The 21,681-nt window shown below is 39.9% G+C and overlaps 1 protein-coding gene across 1 annotated transcript in view; it reads left to right on the forward strand.

The window, feature by feature from the left end:
• The window catches only part of Ttbk2 (tau tubulin kinase 2), a 97,537-nt gene that overhangs the window by 60,597 nt on the left and 15,259 nt on the right, over window positions 1–21,681 (forward strand). Inside the window, exons 7-11 of the mRNA XM_055629173.1 lie at window positions 3,393–3,458; window positions 5,632–5,724; window positions 6,713–6,838; window positions 18,386–18,540; window positions 21,255–21,471. Coding sequence (XP_055485148.1) covers window positions 3,393–3,458; window positions 5,632–5,724; window positions 6,713–6,838; window positions 18,386–18,540; window positions 21,255–21,471 — 657 coding nt within the window. The remainder of the gene's footprint in view (window positions 1–3,392; window positions 3,459–5,631; window positions 5,725–6,712; window positions 6,839–18,385; window positions 18,541–21,254; window positions 21,472–21,681) is intronic.

Raw genomic sequence — 21,681 nt, forward strand, 5'->3', positions numbered from 1 at the left:
CTAATTTATAGAGATCCTCCTGTCTCTGCTGGGATTAAGGGCATGGGTTACCATTGCCCTGCTCAAATATTTTATCTTGGCTCCAAATCACACCAACTCTTAGAGATGTAGAAAACAAATTTGAACTGTAAAGTCTTTTCAATTTACTTACAACATTTTAAATTTAAGAAGAAAACTTTAGTCTTTCTTAGTTAGTTTGGACCGAATGACCAAGCTGTCTGGTGAACTATTGTCTTTCCTTATTTAGGGCTGAACCAAACCATAACCACCTCTTTACAATAAACAGAAAGCTCTTGGGTTAAAGGTGTGTGTTAGGGTCAAGCCATACCAAACAAGAAACAGGTTTTTTACAGTTCACAATCTCAGCATTCACAATGGGGTTAAATGTCCTGCAACATACGTATGCACAAATGTATATGAGTCTGGTTCTGTTGTTTGTGTGTATATGGTTTCAGGTCTGACCACTCTGCCTTGGACAACCAGTAAGGGGTCTCCTCCCTGGGAGAGGCTAATTCTCCTCTCAACAGCCAGCAGTTGCTTATGCTTTTTGCGTAGGGGTGGGTCCCTGTGAAATACCCATATTCCACATCAGTATATCTACTGATGATGATGTTGTTCCAGTCTTGTTCATGGAGCCATTTCTGTGAGAAACCGTTTCACAGCAAAATTCTTGGTGTTCTGATTCTTCTATGATATTCCATGAGCTATAATTGCAAAAGCTGTAATGTAGATGTATCCAATGGGGCAGGGACCCCAACGATCTGTTAATCTCTGGTCTAGCTTTCATGGCTCCAGAAAATACAATACAAGCTCCCATGGGAGGGAAACAGTCAAACTGTTCTCCCCAGCTGCAACACCTTGAACCACACCTACCATCATGGCAAGACATGCATAAAGGTATGAAAACAGGCACTCGTGTGTTAGTGGCAAGCAACAGCTGCCTCATTGGAGTTAAGGCCCTTTTAACAAGAGGGAAGTCATGCCCAGCACTGGAAACTTAGTCAGTTTGCTGGGCTAGAGAGGTTGTATACCTTAAAGAATTTACTACCACCACTTTGCTAGACCAGCATCACTCCTTTCTGTATTCAAAATCTTATCTTTAGACCCACACATAAGTGTAGCTACCACCCATCATCAAAGAAGCATCTCTTCACAGCAGATGGAGAGCATCTCAGAAAACCACAGCTGAGCATAATGCTTTGGACATTTGACATCTTGCCGTGATGTGCCACAAGAGGTTCTTCTCTGGTCATGTCTAGAGAAAACTTATTGTGTTTAAGCATCTACTTCTTTAGGTTTGTGATATTCATGGCTACAATCTTACTGAACAGATTCCCATAAAATTTTTAACATAATTGTCACAGCTCCTTCTCCTGTGCCATAGATCCATAGGTTTATTATCTTAAGTGATAATTATTCTCTGCCTGATTTTTTTCAATGAAGTTTTCTTCTATATTTTGTATTTGATAATTTCTGTGTTTATAAAATGAGCAAGATCTTACTCTCCCAGGATGTATGGAATAAAGCTAGACAGTAAATAATGTAAACCAATAGGTGGTAAATGTACAAATGAACTGACTTGGGCTTTTGAAAAGCATTGCAGGCAAGTAAGGCAATTAGTACTTCTGAGTAGGTATCTTGTCTAAGTTGAGGCTTTAGTGATAAGAGCTAGCCATAGGAAGCATGAATCGAGGTGACAGTCTGAAGAAGAGCAAGCATAAAGTTTTGAGCTAGAAAAAAGCTGGTGATAGAAGAAACTGTTGTTCTTATAAAACTGTGTTTGTTTCTCAGTTTCACTCTTAACCTTAACAGTTTAACAGCTGCTCTCTTAACAAATAATTGAGACTCTTTTATATTTATTTAATAATAAGCGTCACAACACAGTAACTGAGCAGTTATTAGCCCTCTAAGCTAATTTGGCTTCCTTCCAGCATACACCCCAGAGATACTTGCCCCCTGTAGCCTCTTGCTCCAGCTCCTCTCTTTGATGTCTTCTTGACCTCTCCCTTGGCTCAGTCCTCTTCTTCCTCCTCTAACTCCTCCTCCCCTGACTGGCAGGAAGTCCAGCCCTATTCTCTTGCCTGCTCAGCGATTGGCTGTAAGCTGTTTTATTGGCATATCAGGGAACAATTGGGGAGCAGTGTTTATGCAATATTGATACAGAAAATTCTGGGAAAAAGAATTGCAACCAGATATTAGGGAGGAGGTATAGAAATCAGCATTTGAATTACACAATAACCTTATGCCTGCTAGAAACTATAGTAGATTTATTGTGAGAAGGAAAGATAACACAAAGTCTTGTAAGCCAAATAGCATTTGGACTTTATTTGGTGTTACAGTGTCCGAGGCTGTGAGCATGTTTAGCTTCATCTCTGTTACCTATCATAACTAAGTATCCAAAAACTTAAAATTTAACTTAAATTGTTTATGCAGGTAAAGTATAATTGTAACCTCTTTCAAATTAAGTTTGAATAAAGTAGCCAAGATATGGTGAAATTGGCATCTTAGATTATATAGTGATTCTTCATGTTCCTATATATATTTGTGCCTGTACATTAATGTATATGCTATGATGTTTTGGGACTTGACATGATCCTGGGTCAGTGAAAACATTAGATTATTTATTTTTTTATTTCATTTTACTTTCTGTTTTTTTGAGACAGGTTTTCTCTGTGTAGCCTTGGCTGTCATGGACTCACTTTGTAGACCAGGCTGGCCTTGAACTCACAGAGATCCACCTGCCTCTGCCTCCCTAAGTGCTGGGATTAAAGGCCTACATTTGATTTTTTTAAAATGTACAGAGCTATGTATATTTCATAAACACATCTATTTGAGAGGTGTGTGTGTGTTTTGGTATAAAACAGAAAGCCTGGCAAATAGGTACTTGTGTTGTCATTGAGCTACATCTCCCAAACATGATTTCCATCATGTCATCATACTTTAAAATGTAGATAGATAAACTTGTGAGATGGCTCAGCACATAAAGGCACTTGTCATCAAGCTTGATGCCTTGAGTTCAATCCTCAGGGCCTATATGGTGGAAAGAAGGAACCAATTTTCAAAGACATCCATATGTACTGTGGCATGCATCATCTCCCATCCTGCTATCACATATGCACCTGTGTACTCAATAAATAGATAGATGATTGAATGAATAAATAAATAGAAATTAAAGATACAGATAAAGGACCAAAATAAAGCAACTAAAACATCAGTGTTTTAGAGTTATAATTTAGAGATTTTCATGTTCTGGGTTTTTTAATTATTTCACTATAAAAATTACTATAAACAATGTTTTATTATGATAATAGTATTCCACCATTTGCTTCATATGTTCAACTGTGTTAAATGTTTTGATATTTAATTTCTTATTATTGCATGTTTTATTGTAGCCTCGTGCTGTGGCAGGCTTTCGAGGGACAGTTCGTTATGCATCAATCAATGCTCATCGGAACAGGGTATGTATCTGGTCCAGAGGGTCATTATAACTGCATGTCCATAGCTTGCATCAGACTGACATCTTCATATTTCAGTTTAAACGTATAAAAAGTTCTCAAGAGCTGAGGATCCCTTTTATAGCTACACATTTACCTGAATGGTTGTTCTGTATAACACTAGTTCATGGTAAGATGTAGAGCAGATGACAGGTATGGGCAGTATAGAAAATAAAGTTGCATTTGCAAGAACAGGCAACAGCTAAGTATGTTTGTTGTGAATGTATCTGTTTAATTATATATTAGTATTGAAGATTAAATATAGATGTTTGAAGAAATAAAATACCTGAATTCTGTTCTAAGAAATTATTTGTGGGTTGGGGCCTTTGAGATGGGTCAGCAGGTAAAGGTACTTAACCACCTAGCCTGATAATCTGAGTTTGAACCTTCAAACCCACATAGTGGATGAAGAGAACTAACTCCAGCAAGTTGCCTGATCTCTGCATACTTAACGTGGCACATGAGGACCCACACATGTTCACACACCCCCCCCCAAACAAATATAGTAAAACAGTTAATATGGATATAATACTGTCAGTGCCTAATGGAATACAGAGTGTTTTCATCATAATGTGTAATAGTTTTTATACATCAAGTCCTTTCTTTTTGTAACAGGGATCATGGAGATGTAGCTCAGTAGTAAAGCTCTTGACTAGCATGGGAAGACAGAGTCGAACAGTACCTGAGTGGGGAGTGAGGACTGAAATAATTAAAGCAAGTCACACTACACATGGGATCAGCTTGAGAGGGCTGTCAGTAAGACTGCAGCCAGGAGTTTATTCCACAGTTGCTTTTTTTTATAGGCAAAGCAAAAAGCAGTCACATCAATACAAGAAAGAAGTTCCTGGAACTGCCAAACTTGTTTTCTTAAACTACTTCCCTGTAGCAGATATGGTCCAAGGTCACACAAAAAAGTTTTAAGGAACTTGGTGAAACATCCATGCTCTGTCTCAAGGTGAAGGCCAGGATGAAAACTTGTTTTTCAGTGAAAAACTCAATAACAGAGCAGCTTGACAAGCAGCTCTCCACAGAAGACCTGGTTTAACCCCCCCACACCACAGCAAAAGCAATAAATAGCCTAAGCCAAAACAGCATTGTTTTTCTTATCACTGACTGAAAGAAAAAACTTTTAGGATTGTTCTTTTTTGTTTGTTTGTTTGTTTGTTTGTTTATTTGTTTGTTTTAAGACTGGGTTTCTCTGTGTAACAAGAGTCTTGGCTGTCCTAGAATTCACTCTGTAGACCAGGCTGGCCTTGAACTCACAGAGATCCACTTGCCTCTGCCTCCCTGAGTGCTGGGATTACAGACATGTGCCACCATGCCTTGCTGATGGCTTATTTTTAATTTTCAAAGTTGTCTTTGGGTCTGGTTACTTTTGGTGAGAATTCTTTTATTTGCAACATTTTCATTTAAAAAGTTGAAGTAAGAATTTAAAAATTAAAAATAAGTGACTGAATAAAATTTTTGCAATGCTGGTGGTACCTAGGGCCTTTTTGTTAGTAAGCAAATAATCTCCCATTCAACTACATTCCTATTATCTCTTCTTAAATCATTGATTAATTAGTAAATTTTTAATTATATTTTCAGCATTTCTAGGTTTTAGAGGTTTATTTATTGGGTTGGTTTTTGAGATAAGATCTCTTATGTCTCAGTCCGGCTTCAAGCTCACTAAGTTTGGCAAGGATGGCAATGAACTTCTGATCCCTCTTCTTTTTCCTTCCATGTCCTGGGATTGCAGGCATGCACTGCCACACACCGTTTTATGTGGTACTGTGTATCAGAGCAGGGCCTTATGCATGCCAGGCAGTTAGTCTACCAACTGAGCTACATCTCAGCCCTATGTTCGTTTTCCTTTTCAGTGGTGACTGGTTTTTTTATGATGTTGAGAATATAACACAGGGTCTTACACACACTTAGTGAGTACTTTACCACTGAACGACACCTCCAAGCAGGACATTATTTATATCAAAACATTTCTCAGTATATTCTGCATATGGATTGCTATATCACTATGCAAACATACAGATGCTTCCCAGATGGTTTATGGGAAATAGAATTAATGGGTGGGCTTAAACAGTGTGATGCACTCAGAAAAATTGGTAATATAATATAAATTAATTCTCTTTTATTTTTTAAGGAAATGGGAAGACATGATGACCTTTGGTCTTTATTTTACATGTTGGTCGAGTTTGTGGTTGGTCAACTGCCTTGGAGGAAAATAAAGGACAAGGTAATTTTGAATCTTAATGTCAATTTTGATGAGGGAAAGAACAAAATTTTCTATTCAATCCAGGTAGTAGTGGTTCGGACTTTTAATCCCAGTATTCAGGAGGCAGATCTCTGCAAGTTTGAGGCCAGCCTGGTCTACAGAGTGACAGGACAGCATAGCCAGGGCTACACAGAGAAACTCTATCTTGAAAAAAACAACCCAGCTCCCCCCCCCCAAAAAAAAAGAAAGGAAAAGAAATTTTTTCTCAGTAAGCACTTTTTCTGAAAATATACGTAAATATTATATAATATCTTCTTGTATTGATACCGTGTAGGCAGATGAAGATATAATTCAGTGATCCAGTGTGTCCCTAGCATGTGTAATTCCCTGAACTCAATTCCTTGCACTATAAAAACAACAAATGAAAAGAAAAAAAATCATATATATCCCTCCCATATGTGGGTAATTTTTGTATTTGAGTATCAGTTTAGTTGTATGCTCTATTGTAAGTTTTTAAAAAGGAAAATCCACTCATAAATGAAACTTAAAAATCTATAAGCAACTTCATATATTACAATATGTGTGTTTCTCTCTGTAAATTGATATTAGAGAGATAATTATGATTTTTCATATATATTGTGAATACATACATTTTATAAGAATGGCATTTCTTCTGATGTGGATTGTAGGTCTTAGTTTTTAATTACCAAATTATTTTGTTTGGAAAATTACAAAAACTATATTGCTAAAGGTAAGTAGACACACTTCTTTAACCCTTAGGGTTTATCGGTTCACTGGTCAGACTCCATATTACTCTGCTAGCTCTGCGTTAGGTTATCTTTCCTTCCACATTGAAGCACTGTGTAAAGCCATTAGTGAGCACTGATTCTTGCCTTGTGCTTTATAGCACTTTAATAGCCTGGTTTATTTTCTTGAGATTGTTCCTGTGGGCGTGTAATGCATGGCTTTTAAGAGAAGCTGATTGATTCCTGTTCTCTTTACCTTCCAGGAGCAAGTAGGCTCCATTAAGGAAAGGTATGACCACAGGCTCATGTTAAAACACCTCCCTCCAGAATTCAGCACCTTTCTTGACCATATTTCCTCTTTGGATTATTTTACAAAGCCAGACTACCAGGTAACCATCTTTGTGATTTCTATTTGTTGATTTTTCATTCTTTTAAGTCTGCACTTGTACTCACTGTAGATTTAAGAATGTCAGAATTAAGTATGGAAGGTGCCTAGAGTAACATTATTTTAATACAGCTTAAGAAATGTGAAATTGACATGATGATAATGATCATGATTATGATCATGTGGGGTATGCAAACCTGTCAAGAATGAGAGTCAGAGAGTCTTTTGGATGGATTTACTTCATGAATTGGATTTATTTTGTTAACTTTTTTTCCTGTTCTTGAAATGATTTGCCTAGTACACAGAGCAATGGTTCTCAACCTAGGCCACGACACCTTTGGGGGAGGCTAAATGACTTTGACAGGGATCACTGAAAAGGATTGGAAAACACAGGTATTTACATTACAATTCATAACTAGCGAAATTACAGTTATGAAATAGCAATGAAAATAATTTCCTGCTTGGGGGCTCACCACAACATGAACTATATTAGAAGGTCACAGCCTTAGGCAGGTTGAGAATCACAGATATGGAGCATGATGATAATCTAATTTTATAATTAGCTGAGGGCTGTCTGTGGTACTGGCTGGCACGCAGTAAGTGTTACTGCCTCTCTTCATCTCTGGCCACTGAATTAATTCTGTAGCGTAGCAGTTAATGAGCCTTTCCAATGACCAGCTAGGTTTGCCTCAAGTTGTATTTTTTGTTTGTTTGTTTGTTTGTTTGTTTGTTTCAGAGAGGACCTAGTTAAAGCTAAATGCAAAAACAACTCCACTACTGAAAATATAAATACAGCCCCACAGAAAATAATAACATATTAGGATATAATTTTATCTCTATTGGGTTCTGCTGCTTGCTAATGGAAGTTTTAAATTCTAAAGTGTTGTCTGTGTTCCTGCCTATCCCAAAGTGAATTCAATTTCATATAGTAATTATTTCTCTAAGCAATTACAGCTGTTATTTAAGGTATAGACTGGCTATAAAGTAGAGTCAACAAAACCTTGGGTTTGAGAGACCTAAGTGAGCAAATTTATTTATTTTATATAAAATGGACATTTTGCCTACCTGTATGTCTTTGTCTGTCTGGTGTCTGCAGAGGTCAGGAAAGGGTGCTGGCTTGGATTTTAGTTTGGATTATTATTACCATGATGAAATACCATGACCAGAGCAACTTGGGTAGGTTTATTTGGCTTACACTTCCATATCACTGTTCATCATCAAAAGAAGTCAGGACAGAACTCAAACAAGGCAGGAACCTGGAGGCAGAACTTGATGCAGAGGCCATGGAGGGGTGCTGCTTACTGGCTTGTTACTCCTGGCTTGCTCAGCCTGCTTTCTTATAGAACCCAGGACCACCAGCTGAGGGATGACACCACCCAGAAAGGGCTGAGCCTTTCCACATCAATCATTATGAAAATGATCTACAAGCTCCATTGTATGAAAGCATTTTCTCAGTTGAGGCTCTGTTCCCTCAGGGAACTCTACCTTGTGTCAAACTGACATCAAATTAGCTAGCACACCCTAAAACTGGAGTCATAGATGGTTGTGAGCTACCCTGTGGGTGTTGGGGATCAAACTGCTCCTCTGGAAGGACAGACAGTGTTCTTAACTGCTGAGTCATCTCTCCAGCTCTTGAAATGTTCTCCTTGTATTTGCATTTTATATATTTTAAGTGAAAATGATTCATATTACTTGCAATAAAATAATAAAATTGTACCTGTAAGGCTAGATCTAAGAAGACCAACTTTCCTGTGTTGGGTACTGATAATTTTTTATTCACAAATTGCTTGGGAAAAAATACAAAAGTTTAGGATTTTGTTTATATTTGCTTCTAGTTATACTTGTAATCTAAAACAGACTGCCATATACCAGCTAATATTTGAAAATTCTAGTTAAATAACTGTTCTCAAGTTTTTCATTTTGATATTCTGTAAGGGTCATCTCTGTCATTTATTAACAGAACAAAGTATGGTTACTTTTTTTCTTTGGGGAGGGATGGAGTAGACATGACATTTTCTGTGTTTCATACACCGTAACTAATCTGATTTTCTTCTGCTCTCTCATGTTTCATAAGCAATGAGTGGGAGAGAGCAGGTGACAGGAGAGGATAAGTAGGGAGAAATGTTGACATGAGTGATTGAGTGACCAGTGGCAGTGTGATACCAGTTTTCAAGAAGATCTGAGCTTTCCAGCTTTATTCTCTTGCTGCTTTTATGAGCATTGTTATGATCTTCGTTTGAGAAGAATGTATTTTGAATCTGAATTTGAAATGATACTTTCCGTATAGCTAATTTCAATCTGAAGTTTATTCCTGGGCTGGGCATGATATTGCACCTTTAACCCCAGCATTAAGGAGGCAGAAACAGGTAGATTTTGTGAGTCGGGGGCCACTCTGAGCTTCACTTGCTCTGTGTGGCGAGTGTCAACCAAGGCTATACAGTGAAATCATGTCAGAAAAGTCTTCCTTTCTAAATGTGATTTTGATCACTGTTTCATGGGGTTCTTCATGGTAGAGTCATATAGTTAAAATAACAGCCTTCCTCCAGCAATAGGTGAAGGTGCCCAGGGGGGGCAGCATGACTGACTGCTTAACTGTGTTAGAGTGTGGATTCCAACTTCATATCGTCAGAGCTGAGACCAAGATGAAAACATGTTTTTGTAATCAGAAAGGATCACAGTCAACTTTTACTGAGAATGTGTATGTTTTGTTAAATATTTAAAGATTAAGGAATTATTTTATAGGTCATTATTATCAAGCCACACAGGACTAGTACTTCATCCAATAGCACACTCTGACAGCAGATTATAGACCTAGAAAAAAATAGCTATTTGTGTGTATGTGAAAATTTTCATCATCATCATCATTGTTAACATTAATTACAATTTATTCACTTTGTATCCTGACTCTAGCCCCCTCCCAGTTCCACCCTCCCACTTCCCCACCACCCATGTCCCTCCCCTAGTCTACTGATAGGGGAGGTCCTCCCTGCCTACTATCTGACCCTGGCCTATCAGGTCTCATCAGGACTGTATCCTCTTACTCTGTGGCCTGGTAAGGCCACCTTACCAGGGGAGGTAATCAAAGAGCAGGCCACTGAGTTCATGCCAGTGACTACTCTGGCTAGGCTACCTAATTCTGCCTTTGGCAGGAGGCAGAGTCAGCTCTCCTGCTCTCCTACTCTCCTGCCGGCTCATATGCACATCTCCAGAGCTAGCTCCACTGTGCTGCCCGGTCAAGGTCCAGGGCCTACTCTCCCAAGTGCTGCAGCCTCTTGCTCTTATGACCCCGTAGCCAGTTCTCCCAACTGTCAAAGGTGGTGGGTGGGCGAGGGCTTAGCCACTGCATCCATGCCATGCCACCTCATGGCAGATGAGTGTCAGGGCCAGATCTCCCTCCCTCTGGCCTCCGGGCTGGCTTACCTGCTCCCCATCAAACATGGCCAGCCCTACTGCTGCTCAGGTGAGGGGCAGGCAGGACCTGCTATCTCTAGTGCTGTAGCCAGAGAGGACCAGGGCCAGCTCACCAGCTCTCATGACCCCAGTACCAGCTCTCTTGACTGCTGCAGGTGGTGAGGGGCAAGGGAGGAGGGGGACGGCGTCACCCACGCAGCCACTCCACCTCACATCAGACAAGTAGTGGGGCTCTGCTGTTCTCTTACCCTCAGGGCTAGCTCACCACCACCAGGGTCAGCTCTGCTGTGCTGTGCAGGACCTGAGTACTACAGCTGTTGAGGAGCAGAGCTAGCTCTCCTGGGCTTGTGACTGTGGGTAGAGGGTGGGGCAGGGTGGTGTCTGCACCAGTGTCAGCCCACAGCAGGCAGTGGCAGGGTCAGCTCTCACACCCTCACACCCTCCGCTCAGCGACAGCTCCACTGTGCTGTGTGGGCAAGGTCAGGGTCCAGTCTCCAGAGTGCTGCTGCTGGTGAGATCAGCTCACCAGAGTGCCTCATCCAGTGGGGGGTGGGGCTAGTTATGCACAGCCCCTGGACATCCATGTGTTCCCCTCTGGACCATGCATGGCCACGTACTCAACAGAGGCAGCTCGGGCTGGGACCTCACCATGGCCCCAGGTGGCAGAGCTGACCACTCACAACATGCTACTCCTCCCCACCCTTAAGTCTCTGGTTCTACCTCTCAAGCTCTCCAATGCTCAAGCTACTCCACTTCTCTCTCTCCCATCTGCCCACCACATACACATTGTGGGCTGGCGGGCTGGTGGTCCCCTGGGTGACAGTCTTCAATCTTTGCTGAGCAGTGTGTCTGCAAGCGGGTCTCCATGACCCACCTGTGCTGTGTGCTGGAGGGCAGCTCCATGGATGGCATGGCGGCCCACGGGTCTCTGTCTTTTTCTCTTAGGCTGTGCTGCCTGGATTTGACTTGATTTGGTTTTATGAGTCCTAGACATAAGATATGTTTGGCCACCAAACCAGGCATGAAGCTAGGATGAACAAAGGACTGGCATCTGCTCTGCCTCTGACTGACACACCACCACCACCACCAAGGTGTCTCCATTAAGTTTTTAAATCCTAGAGAAACAAGATCCCCCCCCCCCCCAGGCATGTGTACATGTGTGCCTGTGTGGGTGGGTGGGTGGGTGGTGCATGTGAAAGTCTAAGGTTCATATTGGGAGGCAGGGTCCCTCAGTTGAACCCAGAGCTAACTGATAAAGACCCAAACCGGGCCTTTGTCTTTAATGCCTAACTAAGGAAAAGGGGGGGGGGGGTTTGTCATTCTCATTGGCTGAGGTTCAACATCACATTCTACTAATTGGCTAATTTGGAAAGCAGCTCAAAAGAAATGCAGGAAGGAAGAAGGGGCCATTATGGGAATGTAGCACTGTCTTTGGATAAGTAGAAGTTCTACCAGCAGGGGATATTAAAATATTTGAATTTCTAGTAAGGCGCAGTGGTTCATGCCTTTAATCCCAGTTCTTGGGAGGCAGTGGTAGGTGGATCCCTGTGAGTAGAGGGCCAGCCTTGCCTCCATAGCAAATTCTAGGCCAGTCAGGGCTATATAGTGAGATAGTCTCTCAATAAAAACAAAACAACAACAAATTTTTAATTTCTTTTAAAGTTTTATAAGGTGGGGAGAGATTGTGGAATATTGGTTGGAATATTGGTCCTTGGCAGGCTAGCCTCCTTTGACAGGGAGGGGGAAAAAACATTTCTTAGAATTCTTGCCTTTTTATTATACATTTTCATTTTTTTCTTAAGGTTCAGCCAGCATGCTGACTTTGTGAAGTCTGTACAGACAGAAAGTGACTGGGAATCATTTGGAGGAGCCCCATGACATAAGGAACTAACTCTTCAGCAGGGCTTAAGGCAATGCTGCCTTTGTAGGGGTGGCGCCTTGGCCAGGCGATTGACCTATTCCAAATGGAAAATTAGGTTTCCATCCAGGCTGAGTCTTTGCTCTTGATCAGAAGTTTTTGCCTAACAAGCTTCTACTTCAACATTCTCCTCCTTTGAAAAGGGTTTTTTTTAGAACCATATAGAAGCCAGATCAGAGATCAAAGTCCCTTTTGGCATCTCTGAAGTTTGGCAAGGATGAGGCTGCCAAGAAATACAGAAACAATTCTGGTTGCTTTTCTTTAGGATCTTTTTACCCTAAACTTCCTAGCCAAATTTTACCTCCTAGTTTCATCACCCACCTACCCCCGAAATAACCGCAACTGCTGTTATAGAATTAGGGCAATGGCTGGTCTGGCTTCTTCTAGCTAAATGAGGGTTTAGGTATAGCAGTTGGGATATTCCTCCATTGGGTGTATCTAAAAGACCTCAAGAGTACATCATTAGTTCCAGTCATACAACAGTCATGTGTAAGGGCCGTCCATGACTGGTATCTGGAGAGAGATTTGAGGAAGTGGCAAAGGCAACCAGGAGAAGCCAGAACACAGGTTATTTTTAAATGCCCAAGTCAAAGTGCATTAGAATGTCTTGATGGGCTTTAGAGATAGCTGTCTCCTCTTTCCTTTGGACTCCAAGGCTAGTCCCACAACATTGCACCTAGGGTCTGCTTTCAGGCATTTTGATAACTGTTGGCTAGAATCAGTGTGAAGTTTTTTTCCAGATTGATTCTAGAAAGAGGAAAAGAAATTAGCCATCGTTTATTTCTGATTAAAGTAATGGTGAACCTGTCTGTAGGCTGTAAGTACAGCAGTGTAGTCAGGGTCTGCAGTTTTCCATCTGGGTAACAGTTTTTTGTCAAGGTAGAAAAATCACTAATGAGATAATAAATAACATTTCATATGGATTTACATCTAGTGGCTGGGGAATGAGATCCCTTGGACTGTTGGAGAAACATACCAATAATTTAGCCTTTAATTACACTTTCACCTCAGGTGTTAAGACCATGCAGGAGCCTTTCCTTCAGCTTTCTTTTCCATTCGGGAGAAATTTTCAGCCATCTCACTCTTTCTTGTATAAATTCTTCTTTACTAAAAATATTTCCACTTTTTCATTCTTCTAACTTTTCTTCTACTTACTGATTTTATTTCTTCATACCATAAAGCAAAAAAAACAAAACTAACAAGTTTCCCATCTGTTCCCATCTTAGACTTCATGGGAGAAGACTAAGCAATGTCATTGACAAACCAGAGTTAAATTTCACCTGAGTTCACCCTGAGAGACCAGCACATTTATTTTATTAGGCTTACTTATAGTACAGGAGTGAGGAGGTACAGGAGAGAGAGAGAGAGAGAGAGAGAGAGAGAGAGAGAGGCCTGACAGCCACTCTCCTGGAAAGAAAGTCTTCACTCTGTATGGATGGTGGCTTACCCCTTCTCCCTAGTCTTCCTCACTCTGTATATTCTAGCTCTTACCTTGGAGGCTACCTGTTGTTAGGACAAGTTTACATACAACTTGTATGTAAACAAGGAGGAAGTGGCTAGGTACTTTCCAGAATTATACTGTATATTCTTCTGTAAAGGAGCATCAGCAGTCAACAAGCCCAGCTAGGAGCTTTTATGAGCAAACATTGCTGGTCTGATTAAAATGCCAGCTGTTTGACACCACCTTAATAAAAGAAAGCCACACTCAAGCTATGTGCTGTGCCTTATGATGAAAGCCACAGCCAAGCTGTATGCTGGCCCAATGGTTAGGGCTGTGCTTCAGCATGTTGGTGAGTGATGTCTGTATCTCCAGTTCCAGGGGTTGTGTGATCTGGGTAGGATGCAAAGGTGCCTTTAATCCAGGAGACGTAGGCAAGCAGATCTGAGTTTAAGGTCAATTTGGTATAGAGCAAGTTTCAGGTAAAGGAAAGCTTAGGTCCAGGCATGGTGGTACACGCCTTTAATCCCAAACAATGAAAGTAAAGTTAGTTTGTAGGAAGAAGTCCCTAAGTTTGATGTCCAATTGAGTAGCCAAAAAAGTGACAACTCAGAGAAAGACTTGACAGAATAGGATATTCCCAGTTCTCACAAGAAGGGAAAGTGAAGGGAAGCTACTTAAGAGGTAATACAGAGGAAAGAGAAGACAGTTTTACTGGGACAGTAATAGGGAGACAGGTTGCAGAGGGAGAGAGAACTCAGGTGAAAACTGAATGAGCCAGAGAATGAGAATAAGCCGGGAGATTAGAGTGGATTGCTTGAGTTAGTTTGAGGCCAGAGCAAGTCAGGCGCTGAGAGAAGCCAGATTGAATAAGTCAACTGGGAGAGGAGTTTGAGCCAGAACAGCTGAGTTGAACCAGCCAGTCCAGAGTTCAGAAAAAAACGAAAAAGGGTGAGCTCATTAAGCAGTAAGTCTCAGAGGCTGAAAACATTCTAGGCCTAGGTAGATTGTATGGAGGCTAGAAGCTTCTAGGACTAGGCCTAGGTTAGCCGACAGAGGCAATAAGCCTCCAAGACAATTAAAAACAGGCAAATAAAAGATAACTGTTACATATGCCTTTTCTGGTCTCCTTGGATACCAGGCACATATGGTACACATACATAAATGCAGGCAATTGCTCAAACACATAAAATTTAAATTAAAGAAACTTTAAATTAAAAAAAAAAAAACACAGAAACCTTGAAAACAGCTGATGCTCTGTATTGTTTTCTTTCATTGTCCTCTACCTTGCTAGATGTATTCTCCAGAAGATGGGTGCAATACAACTTTGGGGTTTGTTTCCATATGGTTGAAATACCCCGAAGAGCAAAAAACCAACCAACCAAACAAACAAAAACATGCATTTTTTTTTTTTTACCTGTTTCATTTACTTAGATATCACTAAAATGAGGCAATTTTTTGCATTGAATGATCTTTGAGTTAGCCAAGCAAATATTGCATTGTACTCTCTGGGGTAAGTGCTTTATTAATCCATTAGTTTAAATTTATTTAATTAGAATACAGAAATCAAGATCCTCAGTGAAATTCAGTATATCACACTACAATAGTTCCTGTTTCCATTCTCTTTCAAATGTCATATGAAGATAAATGACACTGTTATTGATTGGATTTTGTGCTGATGACAAGAGGAATATTAATCCATTGATTCCTGTCTGAAGACTGCTGGAAACAAGCATCAAACATCTTTGTGGGGCTGCATGTGGTTAGGTGGTGAACCAAATTACTTTAGAAAATATATTTTAAAGCCAGGCAGTGGTAACTCACACCTTTAATTCTAGCACTCTGGAGGCAAAAGCAGGCTGATAGCTATAAGTTCGAGGCCAGCCTGGTCTACAAAGTGATTTCTAGGATAGCCAGGACTGTTACACAGAGAAACCCTGTCTCAATAAAACAAAACAAAAACATTTTAGTTAAATTTGAAAAATACATAAACATTTTGAAATTACAGAGAAGAAATAGAAAAATTCAGATCACTCAATCTCATTTTTGATTGTTCCTTCCTGCATCTTGAATAATGTGCCTTTAAATTGATTTTATTGTATATCCCCATTTAACAAAAATGAGCTGCTTTACACTGCATGTGGTGGCTTATACCACGTGCTCATCATGGCACGTGCACACACACACACACATACACACTAGTAATAATAATAGTAATAAAAGTTTTGAAAGAATTCATGACAATCTTGATTTAGAAAATCCTAGATGGGCTGGAGAGATGGCTCAGCCATTGAAAGTGAGGCTCACAACCAAAAATATAAGAAAATCCTAGGTGCCAGTTCCCTTCCTTTCCTCTCTGGATTTCTCTTCCTTCCCCCAGCTCTTTCCTCCTGCCTCCTTCCTTTTTATTTTTTCTCCCTTCTGCAGCATGGTCTCTAGGATCAGATTCAGGGCCCTCATATATGTGAGAGAAGTACTATACAACTGAGCTGTGGGCCCAGCCCTCCTTGTTTTCTGTAACCCTGTACTTCTGATGTTCTGGGGTACTCTCAACTATGTAACACAGTACCTACATAAACAAATTAGCACCAAAATAATTTCCAAGATCTGATAATCATGCCTTTTCCAATTCTTCTGTTTTCTTTATCATTTTCCTTTGTGTAATTAAGTGAAAATTAAAGTTATCTAAATCTTTCAGTAAATATATTTGCTAATAAGTATTCTTGAAATATTTTTAAAGTAACTTATTTTTAAGTCATTGTTTTTGTTCCTGAAGATGCAGTGATGAATAAGATCATATATGTGCTGGGTTTTGGGGGGTTACAATAGATTAAAAGAAAAATCAGTTAAATACTCAGAATGATAGGCTTATGTGACAGCATTTGATGCTCTTTGTTGAAACACACTTCCTTGGGTTATTTTTCTAGGACACTGTATTCTAGTGTTTGAGCTTTACTGGCCACTTCCAACCTTGGTTTCCTTTGTACAGTCTTTTCTATGCAAACATTCTGGTCCCTAGGTCTTTGTCTTCAGACCTCCTTGATGAGGTCTCTAAGTGAAACTTAACTGGCCCAGTAACTATAAATATTAGTATTTATATGCTAATGATTTACCAGCCCTCTCTGCAGAATATCCCAGTTACAGAAAACACCATTTTCCATTTCACTGTAGTTTATCTGGTAGCTTAGGACAGAAATTTAACTTAGCCTTTATTCTGTCCTTGCTTTCACACACTTTGTCAGCTGCGTGAAGAGGGTCTTTTGGCTCTTTTCCAAATCATATTCAAGTCATTTATCATGTCCATTGTAACTATGCTGGCTTAACTGACAAGTAGCCTCCTAACTGGTCCTAACTGGTTCTTAGCACCTTTTATCATTATCCCTGTTTATGGCATTTGTTGTCTGCTTACTAGCCAGAGTCATCTTTTTAAACCCCAAATATGTGGGCAAAATACTCCAACAAGAAATGCTGGTTTCAGGTCTGGAGCAAGAACTGTAAAAATGGATCCCAGAGGGCAAGGATACTAGCAGAATAAAAAAAAAAAAAAATGATTACAGAATAAAGCTATACTCATGGAATTGAAAATGGTGCATATAGGGCTGGAATGATGGCTCAGAGGTTAAGAGCGCTGGCTGCTCTTTCAGAAGTCCTGAGTTCAATTCCCAGCACCCACATGGTGTCTCACAACCATTTATAATGAGATCTGGTGCCCTCTTCGGGCATGCAGGCAGAACACTGTATACATAATAAAAAAATCTTTTAAAAAAAGAAAAAGAAATGGTGCATGTGGACAAGTATATGTAAAAATGAAATTATATATGAAAGAAGTCAAACTAAAAGGATAAATTTGACTATTTCTATATATAAACACATACATACACATAAAGGATGTTTTTGTTTGTTTGTATTTTTGTTTTTTAGTTTGTTGAAATAGGGTTTCTTTGTATACCTTTGGCTATACTGGAACTCTGTAGACCAGGATGGCCTTGAACTAACAGAGATCCACCTACCTCTGCCTCCCCAGTGCTGATAAAAGGTGTGTGTCACCACCACCTGGCTCATCAAAGAAGTTTTTAAAAACATGCACATGCAGGCTAGACAAATGGCTCAGCGGTTAAGAGCGCTGTCTGCCCTACCTGAGGTCCCAAGTACAATCCCAGCAATCACATGGTGGCTCACAACCATCCATACTGAGATCTCATGCCCGCTCCTGGTGGACAGGTGTACATGTAGAGGAGCACTTATAGATGTAAAACAAATGTTCAAAATGCACATGTGCGTGCACACACACACACACACACACACACACACACACACACACACACACAAAGAAAGAAAGAAGGGATTACTTTATGCCCCTGTCTTGGACACCCCAGCTCTTACCACTGGTTACTTATTTAGGCTGAGCCTTATAAAAATGTCCTCTTTACAAATAAATAGCCAGATAAGTGGTTCAGCTGAATATATATGGATATATATTTTTTTTCACATGTTACATACTTTGTTTCACCAAACTATCTGAGAGTAGACTATAAATAAAAGGCTGCATTATATATCTTCTATAAATAAAATATTTCATACTACACGCTAGTACCAAAATCAACATTAATTAATTAACATTAATTTCTTATCATCCACATAATCTCAATTTGTTTTCTTTTTTGAACCATGGATTTTGAAATCTTATAAATCCTTTTTAAGGAACTGGTGTGCTTTCTGTTGTGGAAGAACATATGTACCTATATTATTGTTTCTCACTCTAGTTTTTTTTCTTTGTGGTTTAGCTTCTTACATCCGTGTTTGACAATAGCATCGAGGCCTTTGGAGTAATGGAGAGTGACCCTTTTGACTGGGAGAAGAGTGGAACTGATGGCTCCCTAACGACCACCACCACCGCCACCCCTCAGTTGCATACCCGCCTGACACCCGCCGCTATTGGGTACGTCCTACACAGTTCAGGGTATGGCGCCTTCTCTGACTAAGAACTCCCTTTAGTCTATCCTGAGTCCTTCAAGTTGTTAAGTGCTAAGATGTGGGAAAGCCAAGAACATTTCCTCAAGTTAATCTTTTTCTTATGATTTTGGAATTACTTAATTCAGAAAATACTAGTAGTTCCTTTTATGAAATGGGAGCTTAGAGCCAATGTGAGTTGTTGATATCAGAGGGACAGTAGGTTTTCTTCAAAATAGAGGGAACATTTTTGTATTTCTAAAGAATATATGGGAGGCTGGGTGGTGGTGGCCGAGGCCCACACCTTTAATCCCAGCACTCAGGAGGCAGAGGCAGTCGGATCTCTGTGAGTTCAAGGCTCAATCAGCAAGATCAGCATGTGCTTTGAGCCATCTCTGAAGCCTCTACTTACTTTTCTTCTTTTTTTTTTCATCCTTCCTTTCTTCCCTTTCTTTTTCAAAGGTGTTACGCATGAATCCATGGCTGGCCAAGTGCTGTGCCAACTGAGCTCATTCCAACCCTTCCCTTTAGTGTTCATAATCCTGAACATGCCATAATTTTCTTGGTGAGGAACTGTTTCTCTCTTTTGGCAAACTCTAGATTAAAAGAGTTTAGGAGAAGGGAAAGATAATATGGAAGGAATAAAAATATAAGGAATAAATACAAAGAAACCCGAGTCATGTGGATGAGAGCCTATATAGAGAAGATGATGAATTCCCAGTAGTATGTGATATGGTGTAACAGATGAGGAAAGCTGGGCACAGGTGTGGTTTATTCCTGAGGAGTAGGAAAAGGAAATAGGAAGTGGGAAAGTTACAGAGGAGAGTGATGGGCATAAGGGAAAAGTATTTGGAACGTTGATGAATCTTCAAAATCTGAAGAAAGTTATGATCAGTAAACTAACCATCCAGGTAAACTTTCCTTGAATCATATCTGAAAAATCTTTCAGTGCTCACTTTATTTCTGATCTTTAATAATTTTCCTATTTGGAGTGTTTCAGACCAGACTACCTTTTTCATGTTTTTTGTGTCTGAATTACAGGGGTTGCTTTACTAGACTGTGAGGTTTTCTTGTGAGAACTGGGGTCAGGGAAGAATCAATTTTTAAATTGTTAATATACAAAGAGATCATTTAAAATTGAGCAGCTTAGGGGCTGGAGAGATGGCTCAGAGGTTAAGAGCACTAACTACTCTTCCAGAGGACCTGAGTTCAATTCCCAGCAACCACATGGTGGCTCACAGCCATCTATGAGATCTGGTGCCCTCTTCTGGAGTGCAGGTGTACATGCAGACAGAACATTGTATACATAATAAATAAATCTTAAAAAAAAAAAAAATTGAGCAGCTTAGGCAGAAGTAGTAGCAAAGGGCATGAAATCAGAACAAGTCTTGGGAAATCACTGGTGCTCACAGAAGAAAATGAAGCATTCTGAGAAAATGTATGCCATGGTACACACATTACCTTTAGAGTGGTTGCTTAAGAAGGTTTCCTTTGTTTGTTTGTTTGTTTGTTTTGTAGGGGTAGTTTTATTGGGAGACAAGGTCTCATTATGTAGCTCTGGCTGGTTTAGAACTTGGTATGTTGTAGACCAGACTTGCCTTGAACCTACAAAGATCCACCTCCGTCTGCCTCCCAAGCACAGGGATTAAAGGTGTGAGCCACTGTGCCTGGCTGGCAAGGTTATCTATTTTGTTGCTCACAGTAATGGCATATGTCAGCAGAGTCCACTGAAGATTGTTCTCCTATGTATAGCTAGTCTAGGTTACTTGTTACAAGTTTCTTTGTTTGCTAAATATGGTGTTCAACTAGAAATATTTTTTAAAACACTAGTATTTATGGAGCATAGAGTTATCAGAGGCCTTTTGTGTTAGGAAGTGATGACTAAAACCTAAAAGCCTGTCATGGACCAGTAAGCTGAGTGATGACAACTATGTAAATAGGACCTAGAATTCATTCAAAAGAAATATATATAGCTAATCATGATGGCATGCTCCCATAATCCCAGGATTTGGGGAGATCTAGTACTCAATCTCAATGTGGGATCAAAGTAAGACCCTCTCTTGAAATAAAGGAAAAAAAAGAAATGGATAGAAAAACACCTTTTCATATTTTGTATAATTCTCATGTAGAACTCTAAGAATTCTGTAATTTCAGAATTTCTGCTTTCCCCAGATGGAAAACTCTAGTTTTTTCTCCTTTTTTGTTGCTGGGGCCTTCTTAGTAAACTCTGTAGTGAAAAAGCAGTGCATATTGCTTTGTTTCACTTAGGGAATTTCTTTGTCTTTTTATTGATCTTTTGCCAGCTGGTTTTGGTTTTCACTTTTGTGTTTTTGTAGGTGTTCTGCTTTGTTTTTCAAGACAGGGTTTCTCTGTGTAACCCTGATTGTCCTGCAACTCATTCTGTAGACCAGGCTGGCCTTGAACTCAGATCCACCTGCCTCTCCCTCCTGAGCCCTGGAATAAAAGGTATGTACCAGCACGTCCAACCATGTTGAAAATTCTGACTTCTCACAATTTAAAAAAAATGTTCATTTTGTACAACTGAAATAAAATTAATATTAAAAGACTTTTAGGTCTTGTTTAACTCTTAATTATATATAGACTTATCACTTAAATTTAGGGACAAAATGTAGTATAGTCTCATGGTAACTTTTGATTATATTTTTTTTTGAAGTTTTCTGGTTTCCCCCCCTTACTTTTCAGAATTGCAAATGCCACCCCCATCCCAGGAGACTTACTTCGAGAAAATACAGATGAAGTGTTTCCAGATGAACAGCTTAGTGATGGGGAGAATGGCATCCCTGTTGGTGTATCACCAGATAAATTGCCTGGATCTCTGGGGCACCCTCGCCCACAGGAAAAGGATGTCTGGGAAGAGATGGATATCAACAAGAACAAGATAAAGCTTGGAATTTGTAAAGTATGTATTTCTTGAATAGAAAGTGATAACTTTCTATGTACTTACTACTTTTACTGCTACACAGTTTAGTGTGTGTGTGCGTGTGTGTGTGCATGCGTGTTTCTTTCTATCATCTTAAGTTTTGCAGATTAAACCCTGGTCATCCCAGTCTCACTCAGCACTCCATAGTTGCACCAAGGAAGACCTCCCAAACTGGTTATCCAGTAGTAG

The sequence above is a fragment of the Psammomys obesus genome, unplaced genomic scaffold, assembly GCF_907164565.1.
Source record: "Psammomys obesus unplaced genomic scaffold, mPsaObe1.curated_primary_1811, whole genome shotgun sequence".
Taxonomy (NCBI): domain Eukaryota; kingdom Metazoa; phylum Chordata; class Mammalia; order Rodentia; family Muridae; genus Psammomys; species Psammomys obesus.